Source organism: Musca autumnalis, unplaced genomic scaffold, assembly GCF_047663935.1.
Source record: "Musca autumnalis isolate F117 unplaced genomic scaffold, ASM4766393v1 scaffold_2, whole genome shotgun sequence".
NCBI classification, from domain to species: domain Eukaryota; kingdom Metazoa; phylum Arthropoda; class Insecta; order Diptera; family Muscidae; genus Musca; species Musca autumnalis.
The window spans coordinates 193,052,304-193,074,236 of record NW_027411755.1 but is presented as its reverse complement, the minus strand read 5'-3'; the positions used below and the strand labels follow the sequence as shown (position 1 = coordinate 193,074,236).

Below are 21,933 nucleotides of genomic sequence, written 5' to 3'. Positions count from 1 at the left end.
GTCCAATCCTTCGAGTACCTACCCCACAAAAGTTCAAAATTTTTCTGTAAAATGGTGTGAACGATAACTATCGAAAAGATCAATCGATTTGTTTCAAACCTTGCAAATCGTATTATTCCTTCCAGATATACATCGACTTCGAATATGGATTATCACGGCTTACTCCTTCGGGTAGCTCCCACAGAAAATTCGGAGCAAAATTCGCGATCGTAGTTTTTCGAAATTTCTTGCACCGATCAACGCGGGATCCGACGAGAAAACCCCCATTTCTTGCGCCAAGTGTTCATGCAATATCAAATGTTAGTTGGTGGAATAAATGCCCAAGGATGCCTTTATCTCATGGTCGTGAGATCGTTTTTGGACGACCCTCAGGAACTTCGTTTTTTATTTTTGCGAATGTCGGCTACGATTGAATTCATTAAACCAGTTTTTCAAAGTGCTATAGGATGGTTCTTTATTGACATACAAAGATTTAATTTGATCGATGCACTCTTGCCGCGATTATCCACGTCTAAAGTTGTGAAAAATTATCGGACGAAAATGTTCACCAGTAAATTCCATTTTTTGCAAAGTGATTTTTTCAATTCACTGTAAACAACACAACACATGGTCGTATGTCAAACTGTCCTGAGTACGCTCAGACTAAAAATTGTCACACTTTCCAAAAAATTGTCAAATGACGACTGGCGACACTGCGCGTTGCTTAGGCCGCAAACTTTTCTAAACAAAACACATTTGTCGGCAATTTTAGATTCCAAATAAATAGCAGTAGGAAATGTACGATAGTATCGATTTTATCGATATTTTGAAACGGAAATATCGAAAAAATCGAATGGGCCGATATCGATAGTTTGCCAGCTCTAGCTCCATTGCAATGCGGATAATATTATTTGGGCTCCGTTATAAGGGGGATAATGCTTCTAGGGCTCCATTGTAGTGCGGATAATGTTTTCCTGGGTTCCATTATAACGAGGATAATGTTGTTATGGTTCCATTATAACGCGGATAATGCTTCTAGGGTTCCATTGTAATGTGGATAATGTTTTTAGGGCTCTATCATAATGGGGATAATGTTTTAGGGTTCCACTATAACGTGGATTAGGTTTGTAGGGTTCTATGATAACAAGGATAATGTTTTTAGGAATCCACTGTAATGCGGATGTTGTGGATAATGCTTTTAGGGCTTCATTGTAAGGCGGATAACGTTTTTAGAGTTCCATTATAACGTGGATAATGGTTTTAAGGCTACATTATAAGGCGGATAACTTTTTTAGGGCTGCATTATATCGCGGATAAAGACTTTACGGTTCCATTGTATTTTTAGGATCCAACAAAATTTAGGGTAATTACTTAAGGGGCCCTGGAACAAGTGTATAATGTTTTTGGGTACCAGGATAATGTCGACAATGTTTTTAAGGTTCCAGAATAAGGCGAATGGATGCTTTTGGTATTCCTGGATATTATTTATGTTTTAAAATTGTGGCTAATGAGTCTATACTACTCGAATAACGCTGATAATGTATAAAATTACTCGAATGACGCGCTCGGATAAGGTGGATAATGTATTAACACTACTCCGATAACGTGGACAATATATTGCAGCATTCGGATAACGTAGATCATATATTTACAGTACTAGAATAACGTGGATAATGCGTTTACAGTGCTCGGATAATGTGGATAATGTATTTACAATACCTGCATAACGTGAAAAATGCATTTATTGTACTCGGATAATATGGACAATGTATTTACAGTACCCAAATAATGTGGATAATTTATTTACAGTAACCGGATAACGTGGATAATGAGTTTACATTATTCGGATACATGGATAATGTATTTTCAGTAGTTAGATAACGTGTATAATGCATTTACAGCACTCGGATAACGTGGATAATGCATTTACAGTACTCGGATAATATTGACAATGTAATAGCAGTACTCGGATATTAGTAATAATATATTCACAGTACTCAGATAACATTGACAATTTATTAGCAGTACTGGGATAAGGATAATAATGTATTTACAGTAATCGGATAACGTGGATAATTTATTTACAGTACTCGGATAACGTGGATAATGTATTAACATTACTCGGATAACTTGGATAATGTATTAACATTACTCGGATAACGTGGATAATATATTACAGCATTCGGATAACGTAGATCATATATTTAAAGTACTTGAATAACGTAGATAATGCATTTACAGTGCTAGGGTAACGTGGATAATGTATTTACAATATTTGGATAAGGTGGATAATGCATTTACAGTACTCGGATAACATGGACAATGTGTTTACAGTACCCAAATAATGTGGATAATTTATTTACAGTACTCGGATAACGTGGATAATGAGTTTACATTATTCTGATACGTGGATAATGTATTTGCAGTACTTATATAACGTGTATAATGCATTTACAGCACTCGGATAACGTGGAAAATGCATTTACAGTACTCGGATAATATTGACAATGTAATAGCCGAACTCGGATAACGTTATTAATATATTTACAGTACTCAGATAACATTGACAATTTATTAGTAGTACTGAAATAAGGACAATAATGTATTTACAGTAATCGGATAACGTGGATAATGTGTTTGCAGTACTCGGATAACGTGGATAATGTTTTAACATTACTCGGACAACTTTTATAATGTATTTCCAGTAATCAGATGACGTGGATAATTTATTAACAGCACTCGGATAAATGGATAATGTATTAACAGTACTCGGATAACGTGGATAATGCATTTTCAGTATTCAGATAACGCGGATAATGTATTTACATAACTCGGATAAGTGGATAATGTATTTACATAACTCGAATAAGTGGATAATGTAATTACACTACTCGAATAACGTAGACAATGTATTTACAATACCTGGATAACGTGGATAATGCATTTACAGTACTCAGATAACATGGACAATGTATTTACAGTACCCAAATAATGCGGATAATACATTTACAGTACTCGGATAACGTCCGTAATGAGTTTACATTATTCGGATACGTGGATAATGTATTTGCAGTACTTACATAACGTGTATAATGCATTTACAGCACTCGGATAATATTGACAATGTAATAGCAGTACTCGGATAAATGGATAATGTATTAACAGTACTCGGATAATGTGCATAATGCATTATTATTCAGATAACGCGGATAATGTATTTACATAACTCGGATAAGTGGATAATGTATTTACATAACTTGGATAAGTGTATAATGTAATTACACTACTCGAATAACGTAGACAATGTATTTACAATACCTGGATAACGTGGACAATGCATTTACAGTACCCAAATAATGTGGATAATGTATTTACAGTACTCGTATAACGTGGATAATGAGTTTACATTATTCGGATACGATAATGTATTAGCAGTACTTACATAACGTGTATAATGCATTTACAGCACTCGGATAACGTGGATAATGCATTTACAGTACTCGTATAATATTGACAATGTAATAGCAGTACTCGGATAACATTCATAATATATTTACAGTACTCAGATAACATTGACAATGTATTAGCAGTACTGGGATATCGTTAATAATGTATTTACAATAATCGGATAACGTGGATAATACATTTACAGTACTCGTATAACGTGGATAATGTATTAACAGTATTTGGATAATGTATTTACAGTAATCGGATGTCGTGGATAATGTATTAACCGCACTCGGATAAATGGATAATGTATTAACTGTACTCGGATAATGTGGATAATGCATTTTCAGTATTCAGATAACGCGGATAATGTATTTACATAACTCGCATAAGTGGATAATGTAATTACACTACTCGAATAACGTAGACAATGTATTTACATTACTCGATAAGCGGATAATATATTAACATAACTCGTATAACGCATTTGCATTACACGGATAAGGAGGATAACGCATTTTTAGTACTCGGATAAAGTGGATAATACATTTACATTACTTGAATAAGTTAAATTATATATTTAACATACAACATAACATGGATAATATTTGGATAACGTGGATAATGTATTTTTAGTACTCAGATAACATGGATAATACGTTTACAGTACTTGGATAAAAGGGATAATATGTTAACAGTAGTCGAATATGTGGATAATGTGTTATCTGACGTATATAACATATTTATAGTCCTCGTGTAATTTTGAAGAGTATTTTTCCTCAGCAAACATACAAATCTTTCTTAATAAATCAATATCCATTTTGAAATCCAATTCTAATACACTCTACCTCTCATATACACACATACATATGTACGTACCACTGTCCTATAATGAAACAATTGATGCTGAAGGAAACAAATCTCTCTTGACTAGGGTTTATCTCTTTTGAAATCTTTGTACTCTTCAATCCGAAAAATACATTTCTTAAGAATTGAAACCCATATCACAGATATAACCAACACAATCACACACACACATCCGACGACGACGACGGCAACAATAAAAAAACAACATCTAAACCGGACATTTTCCAATGAAATTCTCACCAGAGTTATAAACTATGGCAAACAAATGTTGTCTGTGGCGGGATGCTATACAACAATTGGTGAATATGTGTCAAATTGACCAAAAGGTTAACAATTATTATCGAACAAATTGTCAGGCCATCCTAAAGCAGAAAAGCAACAAACTCACGTTTGTGATGACAAGCTGCAAAGAAAAAAAAATAATCCAAAAAATGGCAACGGCAACGCATTAACCAACAAAAAAAAATAACAAAACTTTTTATGGAATTGGAAGTAATGTAAAAAAACGGTTCACAAAGGCAAGCTTTTGAGTTGTTTTTGTTCTTTTGACCACCATAATAAGTATGAATGTGAATGGCACAAAGAGTGGCAGACAGACAGTCAGACACAAACCATAGTTACTGGAAAGTCGTCTCAGAATGCAACAAAACGTTTAACGACAATGACTTGAATCCCATGAATGGCCCAGGGGGACAGACAGACAAAACAATTTTTGCCAAAGCGCGTCGCATTGTCTGCCACAACACATATATTGCACCACATTGACTGCACACTAGCTAGCCATCCAGTTAGCTAGCAATTGTTGCTTCTTAAGCGGCCAAAGACTAGCATTCCCTTCCTCCATACTTTTTTTTGTTTTAGATTATGAAGTTTTGATTTTTTTGTTTGTTGTGTATTTTTTCTGAGTTTCTCGCAAAGCGTGTTGAGTAAAGAAGCTAAGATTTTGGATTTGTTTGTTTATTCATATATTCAATCTTTACTTGGTAAGTGGTGGTGTTGTTACAACAACAAGAGTAAAACTGAGCAGAAAAAGAGAGGATGTGTGTTTTATTTGGCCTTGGACAATTTCTTAGAGAAGGCCTCTATCAGTGGTTAAAATCTTTTCATTTGAGATGTTATCGGGGATTCGTTTTTGAATATTTTTTTTTTAATTTTAATTGTCTCGTAGAGCTGACACGATTTGAGTCTATCTTAAGGCAATCTACATATACATTTCCTATGAACTTTTTAGAAGTGTGTAAAGAGGCTGTATACTGATGGCCCTTAGAATTTTTTTGAACCAACTATTTCTTTCTGAAGGCCTTGGAAGAATTTAAAAAAAAAAAATCCACGATTTTTTGTCTGATAGTCCTTGAAAAGCTTTTCTTTAAAAAATCCATGATTTTTTGTCTGATAGTCCTTGAAAAACTTTTCTTTAAAAGATCCATGATTTTTTGACTGATGGTCCTTGAAAAATCTTTAAAAGTCTAGTTTGTTGATTTGGAGGTCCTCGAAAAAATTTTCTTTAAAAGTCCAGTTTGTTGATTTGGAGGTCCTCGAAAAAATTTTCTTTAAAAGTCCAGTTTGTTGATCTGTAGGTCCTCGAAAAAATTTTCTTTAAATTTTGTTGATTTGTAGGTCCTCGAAAAAATTTTCTTTAAATTTTGTTGATTTGTAGGTCCTCGAAAAAATTTTCTTTAAATTTTGTTGATTTGTAGGTCCTCGAAAAATATTTGTTTAAAAAAATCCACATTTGTTGGTCCCTGAAAAAAATATTCGTTAAAAAATCCACGTTTGTTTAGTCCTTGAAAAAATATTCTTTAAAAAATCCACGTTTGTTTAGTCCTTGAAAGAATATTCTTTAAAAAATCCACGTTTGTTTAGTCCTTGAAAGAATATTCTTTAAAAAATCCACGTTTGTTTAGTCCTCGAAAGAATATTCTTTAAAAAATCCACGTTTGTTTAGTCCTTGAAAGAATATTCTTTAAAAAATCCACGTTTGTTAGTCCTTGAAAAAATAATCTTTCAGAAATCCACATTTGTTGGTCCTTGAAAAAATATTCTTTAAAAAATCCACGTTTGTTGGTCTTTGAAAAAATATTCTTTAAAAAATCCACGTTTGTTTAGTCCTAGAAAAAATATTCTTTACAGAAATCCTCGTTTGTTGGTCCTTGAAAAAATCGACATTTGTTGGTCCTTGAAAAAATATTCTTTAAAAAATCCACATTTTTTGTTCCTTGAAAAAATATTCTTTAAAAAATCCACATTAGTTGGTCCTTGAAAAAATATTCTTTAAAAAATCCACGTTTGTTGGTCCTTGAAAAACTATTCTTTAAAAAATCCACGTTTGTTGGTCCTTGAAAAAATATTCTTAAAAAAATCCACATCTGTTGGTCCTTGAAAAAATATTCTTTAAAAATCCTCGTTTGTTTAGTCCTTGAAAAAATATTCTTTAAAGAAATCCACGTTTGTTGGTCCTTTAAAAAATCCACGTTTGTTGGTCCTTTAAAAATCCACGTTTGTTTAGTCCTTGAAAAAATATTCTTTAAAGAAATCCACGTTTGTTGGTCCTTGAAAAAATATTCTTTAAAGAAATCCACGTTTGTTGGTCCTTAAAAAAATATTCTTTAAAAAATCCACGTTTGTTTAGTCCTTGAAAGAATATTCTTTAAAAAAATCCACGTTTGTTTAGTCCTTGAAAGAATATTCTTTAAAAAATCCACGTTTGTTTAGCCCTTGAAAGAATATTCTTTAAAAAATCCACGTTTGTTTAGTCCTTGAAAGAATATTCTTTAAAAAATCCACGTTTGTTTAGTCCTTGAAAGAATATTCGTTAAAAAATCCACGTTTGTTTAGTCCTTGAAAGAATATTCGTTAAAAAATCCACGTTTGTTTAGTCCTTGAAAGAATTTTCTTTAAAAAATCCACGTTTGTTTAGTCCTTGAAAGAATTTTCTTTAAAAAATCCACGTTTGTTTAGTCCTTGAAAGAATATTCTTTAAAAAATCCACGTTTGTTTAGTCCTTGAAAGAATATTCTTTAAAAAATCCACGTTTGTTTAGTCCTTGAAAGAATATTCTTTAAAAAATCCACGTTTGTTTAGTCCTTGAAAGAATATTCTTTAAAAAATCCACGTTTGTTTAGTCCTTGAAAGAATATTCTTTAAAAAATCCACGTTTGTTTATTCCTTGAAGGAATATTCTTTAAAAAATCCACGTTTGTTTAGTCCTTGAAAGAATATTCTTTAAAAAATCCACGTTTGTTTAGTCCTTGAAAGAATAATCTTTCAGAAATCCACATTTGTTGGTCCTTGAAAAAATATTCTTTAAAAATACACATTTGTTGGTCCTTGAAAAAATATTCTTTAAAAAATCCACATTTTTTGGTCCCTGAAAAAATATTCTTTGAAAAAATCCACGTTTGTTTAGTCCTTGAAAAAATATTCTTTTAAAAATCCACGTTTGTTGATCCTTGAAAAAAATATTCTTTAAAAATCCACCTTTGTTTAGTCCTTGAAAAAATATTCTTTAAAAAAATCCACGTTTGTTGGTCCTTGAAAAAATATTCTTTAAAAAATCCACGTTTGTTGGTCCTTGAAAATATATTTTCTTTAAAAATCCTCGTTTGTTGGTCCTTGAAAACTATTTTCTTTAAAAATCCAAGTTTGTTGGTCCTTGAAAAATATTGTCTTTATTCTTTAAAAAAACCACGTTTGTTGATCCTTGAAAAATATTCTTTAAAAAATCCACGTTTGTTGGTACTTGAAAAAATATTTTTTAAAAAATCCACGTTTGTTGGTCCTTGAAAAAATATTCTTTAAAAAATCCACGTTTGTTGGTCCTTGAAAAATATTTTCTTTAAAAATCCACGTTTGTTTAGTCCTTGAAAAATATTTTTTTTTAAACTCACGTTTCTTTTGTCCTTGAAAAAATATTTTTTAAAAAATCCACGTTTGTTTAGTCATTGAAAAAATATTCTTTAAAAAATTCACGTTTGTTGGTCCTTGAAAAAATATTCTTTAAAAATCCACGTTTGTTGGTCCTTGAAAAAATATTCTCCAAAAAAATCCACGTTTGTTGCTCCTTGAACAAATATTCTTTAAAAGATCCAAGTTTGTTGGTCCTTGAAAAATATTTTCTATAAAAAATCCACATTTGTTGGACTTTGAAAAATATTTTCTTTAAAAAATCCACATTTGTTGGTCCTTGAAAAAAGTTCTTTAAAAAATCCCCATTTTGTTGGTCATTGAAAAAATATTCTTTAAGAAATCCACGTTTGTTGGTCCTTGAAAAAATATTCAGTAAAAACTCCACGTTTGTTGGTCCTTGAAAAATATTTTCATTAAGAAATCCACGAAAATCAACTTTTGTTGGTCCTTGGAAAAATATTCTTTAAAAAATCCACATTAGTTGGTCCTTGAAAAAATGTTCTTTAAAAATCCACTTTTGTTGGTCCTTGGAAAATATTCTTAAAAAAATCCACTTTTATTAGTCCTTGGAGAAATATTCTTTAAAAAAATTCACCTTTATATAAAAATATTATATTGCGCCTAAAAGTATGCACTAAATTTTTTTCCAAACAACCACGATTATAATAAAGAGCTCACTAAAGATTCTCTTCCTTTTCTTCTTCCTTTGCAGATTCCAAAGATTACAATACAAACAATATAATGGATATAGATGATCATCATCGCCAGACGACGGAGCAGCAGCAGCAGCGCACAAATGATGAAAGTGGTTCATCACCCAATCGTTTAACAACAAAAGAGACTGATAATGAGGACTTAAATGAAACGTCTACAATAGATCACGATAGTGATAACGGAGATATGGACAGTGAACCGCCAATGCATAAGAGACCAAAAATGGATATAGAACACCACCAGCAACAACAAACAACACCAGCTTCCTCACCCAAAACAACAAAGAGCAACCATGATGATGATGAGGATAATAACTCTAAAGAACGCAGATCTTGTAGCCCTAGTAGCAATAATAACATCAACAGTCCCCACAATACATCCACTTCGAGTCCCGCAAAATCGGATGACAATTCTTCCGGGGAACGTCACATGACTGAATCAACATCACCATCCGCACAAATTATGCCTAAACTGCGGCTAAATGCTTTGTTGGCCTCTGATCCAGCATTAATGCCAGATGCCAAAGATTTGAAAGTGGTCCATGAATCCCAGGCACAACAACGGAAACAACGTTTACAGCAACAAAAACAACATGAAAGGGAAATTGATTCACCGCAACCACCACACTTGGTGCCGCCGCCTCCCGTAGCCATGGCCAATGTTGTGGAACCTTTAATTAAAGCAGTTCAACCTACACCACCCGTCGTGGATGTAGCACCACCACGCATGAAAGTGTTCATGTGTGTACCCTGTGGCATTGGCTTTAGTTCACCTTCCACACTGGAGGCCCATCAGTCCTACTACTGTTCACATCGCCATAAAGATAATGATGATGAAACTGTGCCATCAGCTGATAAAACAACCTCATCCTCACCAGCATCTCAGGCCAATATTAGTGCGGTTAGTGGCAACGCTGCAGCAGCATTACAGGCGTCTGCAGAACCAGCTGCCAAGGCTCCAAAGACTGGCAAACAATATGCTTGCACCCAATGTTCCTATAGTGCCGACAAGAAGGTCTCTCTCAATCGTCATATGCGTATGCATCAAACTTCCCCGGCACCTAGCGTGAATTCAAATAATGGTGGTGCCACAACACCCGGAGGAGCTGCTGCTGCCCTAATGGAAGACAACGCTAGTCAAGTGAGTTGTTGTTGGTTTCAAAAAATACTTCTGTAAATAATAAAATATTTATCCGACCATTTCTCTTCTTGTTTTTTTACAGCAAATTGATCGCTATTGCAGTGACTGTGATATACGCTTCAATAATGTCAAGACGTATAGGGCCCACAAACAACATTATTGTAGCTCAAGGCGTACGGATGGCCAATTGACGCCCAAATTGGAGGTATCCACAGCCTCAACAACACCCAAAACCAATTCAGGGCATTCGGGTGCCATAAGTCCCCAAACAAGAACTAAAACTCCGACTCCTGCCATGGTCGCAGCTGCGGCAGCGGCCGCAGCTGCTGCAGCGGCTCTACAACAACCTCCCAGCACACCATTTTTGGCTTTGCCCACAAATCCCATTTTGATAATACCATATTCTTTGATACGTTCAGCAAGTCTTATAGCGGGACCATTGTAAGTTAATTACGACAACAACAAAAACTTTAGTGTACGGGAAGTTCCTTAAATTTGTTCTCTCTTACAGGCAATCACCTTCACCCTCGGTAGTCAATCCGGATACAACTTGTTTTACCTTGGATGGTGGTAACTTGAAACCCTTGGCTACGGCCTTGAATATCAATGCCTTGAATGCTGCCAATAACTTAGTGGGGGCTGCTGCTGCTGCATCCTCTGTCCAACAGCAGTCCATGGTTGAGGCGACTGCGCGCCAGTCATCATCATCTTCCAATGAAAGTCTTTTAACGGAGAAGAATTTGCGTAGAAATATTGAGGAACCCTCAGAGAATACACCCAAACGAAAAGGAGAGGGTTTAAGGTAAGTTGGGTTAGGCATTTTGTAGTCGATTTGGTGTGCGGACTAGGGAGAAGGTTGACGACGTCTAAAGGTATCCGATCAACCCATGATACAATAAGAAGGTAGCAGCAACTGCCGTTTTTCGTAACACAAGATGTCAAAATTTGACATAAATTCAATGCAATTGACACATTATGTTACCATCAGCTGGGCTGATAATGCTACCATCTTATTGTATCATGGATCAACCCCAACCTCAAATTCTGTCGCAATCGTAAAATTCGAATAACTTCAAATCCCTTCGCTTACAATTTGTGTTCTAAAATATTCCTTTTTTCTTTTCCACAGAGACTCAGCCCCCTTGGATTTGTCATTGCGCCGTTCACCCATTGCTGCCTTGTTGCAGAGGCAACAACGTTTAAATGCCGCTGCTGCTGCCTCTTTCCTCGAAAGCGCCGCTGGCGAACATCATCCCAATCGCTTGGATATGGAAACCTTGCTGGAAGCTGGCAAAGAAAATTTAGTTCTCGATGATACGGGTAGCATAACCCCGGAACAAATTGTTTGTGCTCCCTCGCTGCCCAACAGCCCATCAATGAGTCCCTCACCAAGACGTCGGGCCACAAGTCCTCGTAGCTCTGGGGCAGGCAGCACCTCCTCCATGTCACCACCAGCCACAATACCACCAACAGCTTCGTCAGCTGCAAATCCCACAAACATATTCGATAATTTACATTTGAGGTCTATGCTTCCAGCTGAGTTACTAAATCCTCTATTGGCCAATAAAAATCTTGAACTTGCTTTGAAACTTTCCGCAGCAGCAGCTGCAGCAGCTGTTAGTTCTTCAAACAGTGCAGCAGCCCAGTCCGGTACTACACCCGCAGAATTGGCTGCAGCTGCTGTGGCAGCCGCTGCCTCAGGACGTGGTGGTTTGTTGGGACTACCCGTTTTACCACCAACTGCACCGGCCACCGGCACCGGACAAGCTGCCGCACCAGCTGCTGCAAATCAACCTCAAATCTATGTCAAGCAGGGTGTATCCAAATGCAAAGAATGCAATATTGTCTTTTGTAAATATGAAAATTACTTGGCCCACAAGCAGCACTATTGTTCGGCTCGCAACCAAGAAGCCGCCAGTGAAGGGGAAACTAAAATATCCTCAACACCACCCATAGCTACAGCTGCTTCACCAGCCGAAACCACACCGGTGGCATATCAACAGCTAATCTGTGCAGCTTGTGGTATTAAATATACCTCGCTTGACAATTTAAGGGCTCATCAGAATTATTATTGTCCCAAAGGAGGTGGGGCTGTGGCAGCTGCTGCTGCAGCAGCGGCAGCTGCAGTGGCTGTTGCCAATCCGGAGACAGCTCCACTTGTCTTGCCGGCCAAAGAAAAATGTAGCAAATGTAAGACTGTGCATGAATTTGGTTTACCATGTCCACCACCGCCAGCATTAGCTCAACAGCCGGCTGCCCAAACTCCAGTAGCACCAGTGGCGACAGCCACTAATTCAGCCGGTAATAACTCTTCCTCATCATCATCAGCCAACACTAGCAGCCACAATCAAAATCTCTACAAATGTCCATTGTGTGATGCTGTCAGTCTAACGGCCAGTGAAAGTCGCAAACATATGGAGACCCATGGCACTGTGAAGGCGTTTAGATGTACCATTTGCCGTTACAAAGGCAATACTTTGAGGTGAGTTTGACAAAAAGAAAAAATTTGCTTTAATAATAAAAAATAATATTTTTACCCTCCCCAGAGGAATGCGCACCCACATACGCATGCATTTCGATAAGAAATCCACCGATTTAAATGAAGAACATTATATGGCTTGCATTTTGGAAGATGAATCTATTGAAATCCCCAGTGCGGCCTCTCTTAATCAGGAACATTTGGTGCAACAGCATCAACAACAGCAGAAACATTTACTACAACAAGTTGCCGCTGCAGCAGCTGCTGGCCTTCAACAACAACAACAGCAGCAGCACCAGCAACAACAACAATCACAACCCCAGCAGGTGTTCAATTGTGATATTTGTAATTATTCATCCACATATAAAGGCAATGTGGTAAGTATATTTCACAAGATTTCGATTAACGATAACAACAACGAGAAACGTTTTGGAATCTATACAAAAATGTTAAATGTCAATAACTATTTGGAACATTGTTACGAACAATTGTGTTAAGTCGTTTAGATTTCGCTTTAAATATTCTTAATGAAATATGAAAATATTTCTCAATATTGCAACCCGCTGGACACACCCACCGATCATGACCTATAGTCAGTTATTAAACATTTGATCACAAAAATAATAACAATAAACAACAACAAGTATGATTGAACTTGAATCAAAAATACTTAAACTAAATTCTTCAATTCCAATTTCAAAAGTGGACAATAAACGAGAGTTTTGAAGTTTTTTTAAGAAGACAAAAGAGGACGTGAATTTTAAACATTTTTCCGATTTAGTATGTACCCAAAGAAGATAAAAAACGTTAAAGACTTTAAGGTAGAAACAAAGAGGTCAATAATCATTGATTTTCAAATGTTGTTTAGAGGGAACCAAAGAGACCAATATATTTTGATTTTATATACTCAAATATGACAATAGACGGGGATTTCAAACTGTTTTTAGGAAGGACTCAAAAAGGACAATGAAGCTTGATTTAAAAAAGATTTTCGCTAAAACACATAGAAGACAAGAGAAGTAGGTTTAAGATAGACATTTGTGAGGTTCAAAGGAGGATAATAAACGTTGATTTTAAATAGATTAAGGAGAATACCCAAAGAGGCAAATAGACATGGTTATTCAAAACAGTTTTGGGAGGATCAAAGAGAAAAAAAGACATGGTTTTCTTTTTAATAGTTTTAGATGACTCCAAAGAGGAGAATAGACACAGTTTTTTTATTGACAAAAAGAGAAGAATTGGCGTGGATTTTTTAAACATTTTTAGATTGACAAAGAGACCAATAGGTCTTCTCATAGAAGACCATGAGGTGTTCTCATAGAAGACCATGAGGTGTTCTCATAGAAGACCATGAGGTCTTCTCATAGAAGACCATGAGGTCTTCTCATAGAAGACCATGAGGTGTAATTAGCTTGGAACGGGCATTTACGTTCTTTGAGGCATCTGTTTCCTTTCCTTCTACAGAATTCCATAACCCTTCCATTTCCAGATATGCCTTCACAGCAAACTTCCATTGCTCCCAATTTTCTCGGCCCTTCAATCTTTCAATTTGTGGAATACCAGAATAAGACATTTTTATCTTCTTATTTTTTCTAATGCGCTCTCTGGGCCTATAACCTGATGTATTGAATATTTATTGAAAGACTAAAGAAAAAATGTGTATACAATATTCATATTTGATAGTTATAAATCTAAGCCAACTATGTTCTATAAAAGTATTAATAGTTACAAACAGTGTACAATTGGCAATTATACAAAGTACATTTGACTTCAAGTATTTACTACAACACCCCCACTAGACTTGAAGTTATTTAAACCCAGACTTTGACATAATCCTTGCATCTTTTGTTTGGGTAAGGCTTTTGTAAAGATGTCCGCCACCATGTTTTCTGTTGAAATATACTGGATCGTTATTGATTTCCTTTGAATCATATCTCGAACAAAATGATGTCGAATATCGATGTGCTTCGACCGTGCGTGATACATGTTGTTATGTGCAAGATTTATGGAACTTTTGTTGTCAGAATATATAATCCAAGATTCATCTTGACATCCGCTAACTTCCAAATACAACGACTTCAACCAAATAAGCTCTTGACATGCTGAGGACATTGCCATATATTCCGCCTCTGTCGTCGATAGTGCCACCGTTTGTTGCCTTTTGGAATTCCAAGATATGGCTGATCCTTGAAACAAAAATACATATCCTGTAGTTGATCTTCTAAAGTCAATATCATTTGCCCAGTCAGCGTCAGCAAAACCAACGATTTTTCCTTTATCATCTGCAGTATATTCCAGTTTGAAATCAATTGTTTGTTTTATATACCTTAACAATCGTTTCACTGCAGACCAGTGTGGCTTGCCGGGGTTTTGATTGTACTTAGATAAAACCCCCACTGCATGTGCAATATCTGGCCGCGTCAATTGTGCAGCAAATAACAGACTTCCTACTGCTTCTTGATAAGGTACTGCTTTCATTTCCATTATTTCGTTTTCTGTCTTAGGGCATTGCTCTTTGGATAATCTTTGATTGTGGTCCATTGGAGAACACACTCCTTTGCAATCACTCATATTAAATCTTGCAAGTACATCCTCTAGGTAAAGTTTTTGATCAAGCCATAATTTACCATTTTCTCTATCGCGAGAAATCTTCATACCAAGAATATAACATGCAGGTCCCAAGTCCTTCATTTTAAAATGTGACATTAAAAACTGTTTAATATTGTGTTTCATCTCGGCATTGTTGGCGAATATTAAAATGTCATCCACATATATCGATATGTATATCCTTATTTCCCCTTCTACATAATAATATATACATGGATCAGTTTTTGATTGCTTTAGCCCAAATGATTTCAAAACATTATCAAACTTTTGATTCCAGCATCGACTTGCTTGCTTCAGACCATATAGTGATTTCTTGAGTTTGCATACTTTGCCTTTGTCGTAGTTTATTCCTTTTGGAATATCCATATAGATGTCTTCATATAGTTCGCTCTGTAAAAACGCTGTTACAACATCCATCTGATCAATATCTAAGTCATATTTTACAGCTATTGCTAGTAACATTCTAATTGACGAATATCTAACAACAGGAGCGAAAGTTTCTTCATAATCGATCCCCTTTGTTTGCGAGAATCCCCTTGCCACTAAACGAGCTTTGAACTTCTCAATCAAACCTTCCGAATTTCTTTTGATCTTAAAGCACCACTTGCATGAAATTGCCTTTCTATCCTTTGGTAAATCACATACCGACCATGTTTCATTTTCCAGCAATGATGCCAATTCTTCTTCCATGGCTTTTCGCCATAATTCAGCTTGAGGTCCAGACAAAGCTTCCTCCACTGTAGTTGGTTCACGAACATTTAGTTCTTCACTCGTACAAGCATAGCGTTTTGGTATACTTCGAACTCGATTTGATTTTCTTACTGCAGGATTTGTTTCCTCGATCTCGGGTATGATGCGATTATTTTCAACTGCAGCTACTTGATTTGTAGTCTCATCTGACGAACTGTTTATTAGCACCTCTTCATCAGTAAAAAATTCTTCTGTGTCCTGATCCGATTCAGCATTACTTGATTGATTAGGACTTGTTGCAAAAGGAATGAGAAATATATTTCCGCTAGAACATTCATTTGTTTCCAAAAATTTCCTTTCTTGAAATATAGCGTTCCTACTAACCGTTATGTTTTTAGTATTTGGATCCATAAACCTGTAAGCTTTGGAGTTATCGCAATAACCCACAAATACCATTTCTCTCCCCTTTGCATCAAGTTTTCTCCTCTTTTCTTTAGGAATATGCACAACAGCCATACATCCGAAAACTTTTAAATGCTTAACCGTCGGCTTTCGTCCTGACCATGCCTCTTCTGGAGTCTTGTTCACATCTGCAAGACCTTTACATGGCAACCGGTTAATCAAGTATATTGCTGTATTCACCGCTTCTGCCCAATATTTTTTATTTAAACCAGCTTGGATAATCAAACATCTTGCCTTTTCAATTAGCGTTCTGTTCATCCTTTCGGCTAGGCCGTTCTGCTGCGGCGTGTAAGGAGCTGACGTCTGATGAATAATACCACTAGAATCTAGAATTTTCTTCATTTTTCCATTGCAAAATTCGGTCCCATTATCAGTACGAAGAATCTTTATCTTCTTATTTTTTCTAATGCGCTCTCTGGGCCTATAACCTGATGTATTGAATATTTATTGAAAGACTAAAGAAAAAATGTGTATACAATATTCATATTTGATAGTTATAAATCTAAGCCAACTATGTTCTATAAAAGTATTAATAGTTACAAACAGTGTACAATTGGCAATTATACAAAGTACATTTGACTTCAAGTATTTACTACAACAGAGGTCTTCTCATAGAAGAACATGAGGTCTTCTCATAGAAGACCATGAGGTCTTCTCATAGAAGACCATAAGGTCTTCTCATAGAAGACCATGAAGTCTTCTCATAGAAGACCATGAGGTCTTCTCATAGAAGAGCATGAGGTCTTCTCATAGAAGAGCATGAGGTCTTCTCATAGAAGACCATGAGGTCTTCTCATAGAATACCATGAGGTCTTCTCATAGAAGACCATGAGGTCTTCTCATGGAAGAGCATAAAGTCTTCTCATAGAAGACCTTGAAGTCTTTTTTAGCAGACCTGGAAGTCTTCTCATAGAAGACCATGAGGTCTTCTCATAGAAGACCATGAGGTCTTCTCATAGAAGACCATGAGGTCTTCTCATAGAAGATCATCAGGTCTTCTTATAGATGACCATGAGGTCTTCTCATAGAAGATCATCAGGTCTTCTTATAGATGACCATGAGGTCTTCTCATAGAAGATCATGAGGTGTTCTCATAGACGACCACGAGGTGTTCTCATAGAAGACCATGAGGTCTTCTCATAGAAGACCATGAGGTCTTCTCATAGAAGATCCTCAGGTCTTCTCATAGAAGACCATGTGGTCTTCTCATAGAAGACCATGAAGTCTTCTCATAGAAGACCATGAGGTCTTCTCATAGAAGACCATGAGGCCTTCTCATAGAAGACCATGAGGTCTTCTCATAGAAGATCATTAGGTCTTCTCATAGAAGACCATAAAGTCTTCTCATAGAAGACCATGTGGTCTTCTCATAGAAGACCATGAAGTCTTCTCATAGAAGACCATAAAGTCTTCTCATAGAAGACCATGTGGTCTTCTCATAGAAGACCATGAAGTCTTCTCATAGAAGACCATGAGGTCTTCTCATAGAAGATCATGAGGTCTTCTCATAGAAGACCATGAGGTCTTCTCATAGAAGATCGTGAGGTCTTCTCATAGAAGACCATGAGGTCTTCTCATAGAAGATCCTCAGGTCTTCTCATAGAAGATCATTAGGTCTTCTCATAGAAGACCATAAAGTCTTCTCATAGAAGACCATAAAGTCTTCTCATAGAAGACCATGTGGTCTTCTCATAGAAGACCATGAAGTCTTCTCATAGAAGACCATGAGGTCTTCTCATAGAAGATCATGAGGTCTTCTCATAGAAGACCATGAGGTGTTCTCATAGAAGACCATGAGGTGTTCTCATAGAAGACAAAGAGGTCTTCTCATAGAAGACCATGAGGTCTTCTCATAGAAGACCATGAGGTCTTCTCATAGAAGAGCATAAGGCCTTCTCATAGAAGATCATCAGGTCTTCTCATGAAAGATCGTCAGGTCTTCTCATAGAAGATCATCAGGTCTTCTCATAGAAGACCATGAGGTCTTCTCATAGAAGACCATCAAGTCTTCTCATAGAAGATCATGAGGTCTTCTCATAGAAGACAAAGAGGTCTTCTCATAGCAGACCATAGTAATATTTCTTCAGGACTTGTCTCGGATAGTATTGAAATGTTTTGCAATAGGTTGTGTTCGCAGACTCTGTTACGGTGGTTATTTTTTTTTCTGCAGCGATTTTATTTTTCCTGAAATAATGACGCCAAAAACCCTGCCTGCACAAAATAAAAGGACTGATTTGACCGAAATCTTGTACATTGTAAAATTGCATCCAAACGTTTTTTTACCAAAGGCATTGTGTGTAGTCCTGATAACAGCGATATAATATTTCGAGGGCAAGTCTATGCTTTCTGATGCTCCGAAAATTCTACTTTGACTAACTAAAAAGACTGGTGTTCACGATAACTATCTAAAGGAGTGACTGACATTTGTCGAAACTTTGCACATAGTTACATTTCTACACCTTCTTCGTGTATCTCCCTTACAAAAGTTCCAAGTTTTAAGTGCAGCTTAAGGGCTGTTCGAGGATTGTTTTGAAATTTCCATTGATGGTAGTTTCTATGATTCTTATTACAATGATATAATTTTGGTTCTTGGGTATGTCCATACTTCCTGACATAATGATCTAAAAAGCTGGAGGACACGATAACTACCGATGAGAGGCGTGGGAACGAAAGGAGTGACTGACATTGGTTGAACCTTTGCACGTCGTAATATTTCACTAAAATGTTAATCAAGTTCCTGGATGGACTACATCAAATAACTCCTTCCGGCACCTCCCTCACAAAAGTTCAAAATGTTCGTTCAAAGGCCTCGTCACATAAGAGGATTTCTGGCTTAATTCATTAAGTTGCATGTTCTTCCGGCTTTAAGTCAAAAGTCAAAGCATGCGAAGATCGTGTTTCAGCTTAGAGTTGCCGAATCTCTTAAGTGTAGTTTAAGGACTGTTCGAAGATTGTTTTGAAATTCTCATCGAAGAGTAATATTGTTATTCTGATTTCAACGATATAATTTTTACCGTGGGCAAGTCCATGCATGCTAAAATAATGACCCAAAAGTTTTTGAAAATTATACTGGTTGGTACTATGACGGTCTATTCCTTCAGATACCTCTTCCGCAACACCTTTGCGCTTTAATCCAGTTTAAGGTCACTTCTCGAATAGTGTTGAAATTATAATAGAGGACAGTTAATTTGATCATGACTACACAATCGCAATATTTAGGACCACTCCTTAATACACCACTTTTTTGTGGTCTTTGTTACAACGCTTAAATCTTATTCTCCACAATTTTCTCTATGGTAGTCCGAAAGTTCCAAAACCTCGTCCAAGTGGTATTTTTGCAATAGAAGAAGGACTATGGCTTTTTTGGTGTAGACCGTGTTGATTGGGTCTGGCTTACACCCAGGAGAAAATCGATAAATTATTTTTTTGTTTGTTGTTCAAATCTATACCGATCTCCTCACTCTTTTAGAACAAATAAAAATATAGCACTAAATTTCTAATAAAAAACATTTAAAATTTACTTTCAGCTGCGTCACATGAAATTGGTACATCCTCATATACTAACTAATTCACCATCCATTTCACCGGAGGCCGGAGATGTAGAAGCAGCAGAAACCAATTCATTAAGTGGCAGTCACAATGGACTCAATAGGTAAGCCATAAATGTAACCTATTTTAGACAAATACTAAAACATTCTTCCCATTTTTTTAGTTTTACCATTAAATCCGAACCCATGGAACATCCTCCTACTGCTGGTGGTAACACAACACCCGTTGTCCTACTAAATCCCCATGATAATAACAACTCTCCACTACCCAATATTGGACAACATCCCGTACATGGAAATGATTTTGTCCATCACATTAAAACTGAACCAATGGAAATCGCAATTGGTGGTGAAGTGCCACCACCTCCACCACCATCATCTATAAGTATGAGTATTACACCTGCAATGCGTTCACCTGCCATTGGACCACCACCGCCACTAAATGCCACACCCGAAGAGAATATCAATAATCAAAAGTATTGCCAGACATGTGATATCTCTTTTAATTATATGAAAACCTATTTAGCCCACAAACAATTCTATTGTAAAAATAAAATGCGTAGACCGGATGGTAATGATAGTCCCAGTCCAAATGCGGCAAGTGCTATTGGCTCACCCAATGCTTTGATGATGCAAAAGAATAAAGAAAATCTACAACAAGAAGCTGCCATTTGATAGAACTGGCACGAGACATGGTCGACAACAGCAGCAACATGGAACCATCACAACTGGGAATGGTATTACAAATGTTTTTGAACAACAACAAGGAATGGAGACGTTTAGATGATCTTTCATGTAATGGGAAAAGGGCAATAAAGTAGCAGCAACTGCTGTTCAAATTACTTTTTTAACAAACTTGAAAACAAATGCATAGTTTTGAAACGTACAGTATTTTTAATGGAATCTCTGTAAATATTAATAATAAACTTATGCAAAAAATGAATCAAAGAAAAATCTAAAAAAAATTATTATGCATTTGTTTCAAAATAACTCTTTGTAGAGAAGAGAACCATCCATCATTAAGAGAAATATATTAAAATAATATAAAAAAGTAAACAGAAAATCACATGACATAAAATGCATGCCAAAGTTTTAAATATTAAGGTAATAAAATAATAACTTTAAATGACTTATAAAAATCCTAAAAAAGAGTAATACAATTCAAAACCAGAAAAAACAAAAACAACTCCCTAAGATATAAGCCTTTAAATGCGATAGTTTCGTAACGAAACATTTAAGAAATTTAAATATAAATTAAGTGAATTAATTATTAATCATTGAACTAAAAAAGCAACCACCTTGATGTAGTTTAATTACTTATCTACTATACAAAATCACAACAACAACAACTACAAAATCAACCATTACATAATTTTTAATTATTATATAGCTTTTACAATTTTTATTTGAATATTGTTTTATAAATACATATACATAAATTTTTTTCAATTTGTTTCCACTATTTTTTTTTTTTTCAAATTGTTTCTGTTAACTACTTTTATAACGAAAACTGTTTACACATATTATTATTATAAATATTATAATTATGAAATATCTGTATTTGAATATATGCACATTTTTTTAAGAAATACATTTTTTATGCCTTTAACTTCAATTATTGTTTCCAAATCAGTTTTACAGGCAATTCGAAACAACGACTGACTTCCGAAACGTCAATTGATTTGTAAATGTCTTAAGCATCCTATTCCATGTCGCAGCGATACAGAATTAATGCATAGTATTGCACTCCAAAACGTAACTGTTGCGCATTTGAAAAATAATGCTTTAAGTAGATTTTTGCAACGGTGCGCCTTTTAAAATGCAAACGAGATAAAACAAAATTTTATCACGTTTCGGAGGTCAGCCAATCACAAGGTACACATGACACTTTGTTCGGCAATATAGGGGATTATCATGAACGGCGAATTTTTTCACTTTCTCCCTTAAGTTGCAACGGCGGAAAAACAAAACTCACGGGGAAATTTCATTCATGATAACCCCAATAATGTCCCTAACATATTCCTTCAAGAGAATGTTTCAGTGCTGCGAAACAATGTCTGGAAAAATATGTTGATATAGTTGACCCATATGCGT

General features: G+C 35.8%; 1 protein-coding gene across 4 annotated transcripts in view; it reads left to right on the top strand.

The window, feature by feature from the left end:
* The window catches only part of ush (Zinc finger protein ush), a 612,790-nt gene extending 591,336 nt beyond the window's left edge, over positions 1–21,454 (top strand). For all 4 annotated transcript variants that reach the window (XM_073970417.1, XM_073970420.1, XM_073970419.1 and 1 more), the window contains 7 exons: positions 8,912–10,053; positions 10,136–10,494; positions 10,565–10,855; positions 11,183–12,535; positions 12,600–12,909; positions 19,819–19,943; positions 20,004–21,454. In XM_073970417.1, the coding sequence (XP_073826518.1) occupies positions 8,912–10,053; positions 10,136–10,494; positions 10,565–10,855; positions 11,183–12,535; positions 12,600–12,909; positions 19,819–19,943; positions 20,004–20,514 (4,091 nt within the window). In that variant the 3' untranslated portion in view covers positions 20,515–21,454. The remainder of the gene's footprint in view (positions 1–8,911; positions 10,054–10,135; positions 10,495–10,564; positions 10,856–11,182; positions 12,536–12,599; positions 12,910–19,818; positions 19,944–20,003) is intronic.
* Positions 21,455–21,933: the final 479 nt, after the last annotated feature.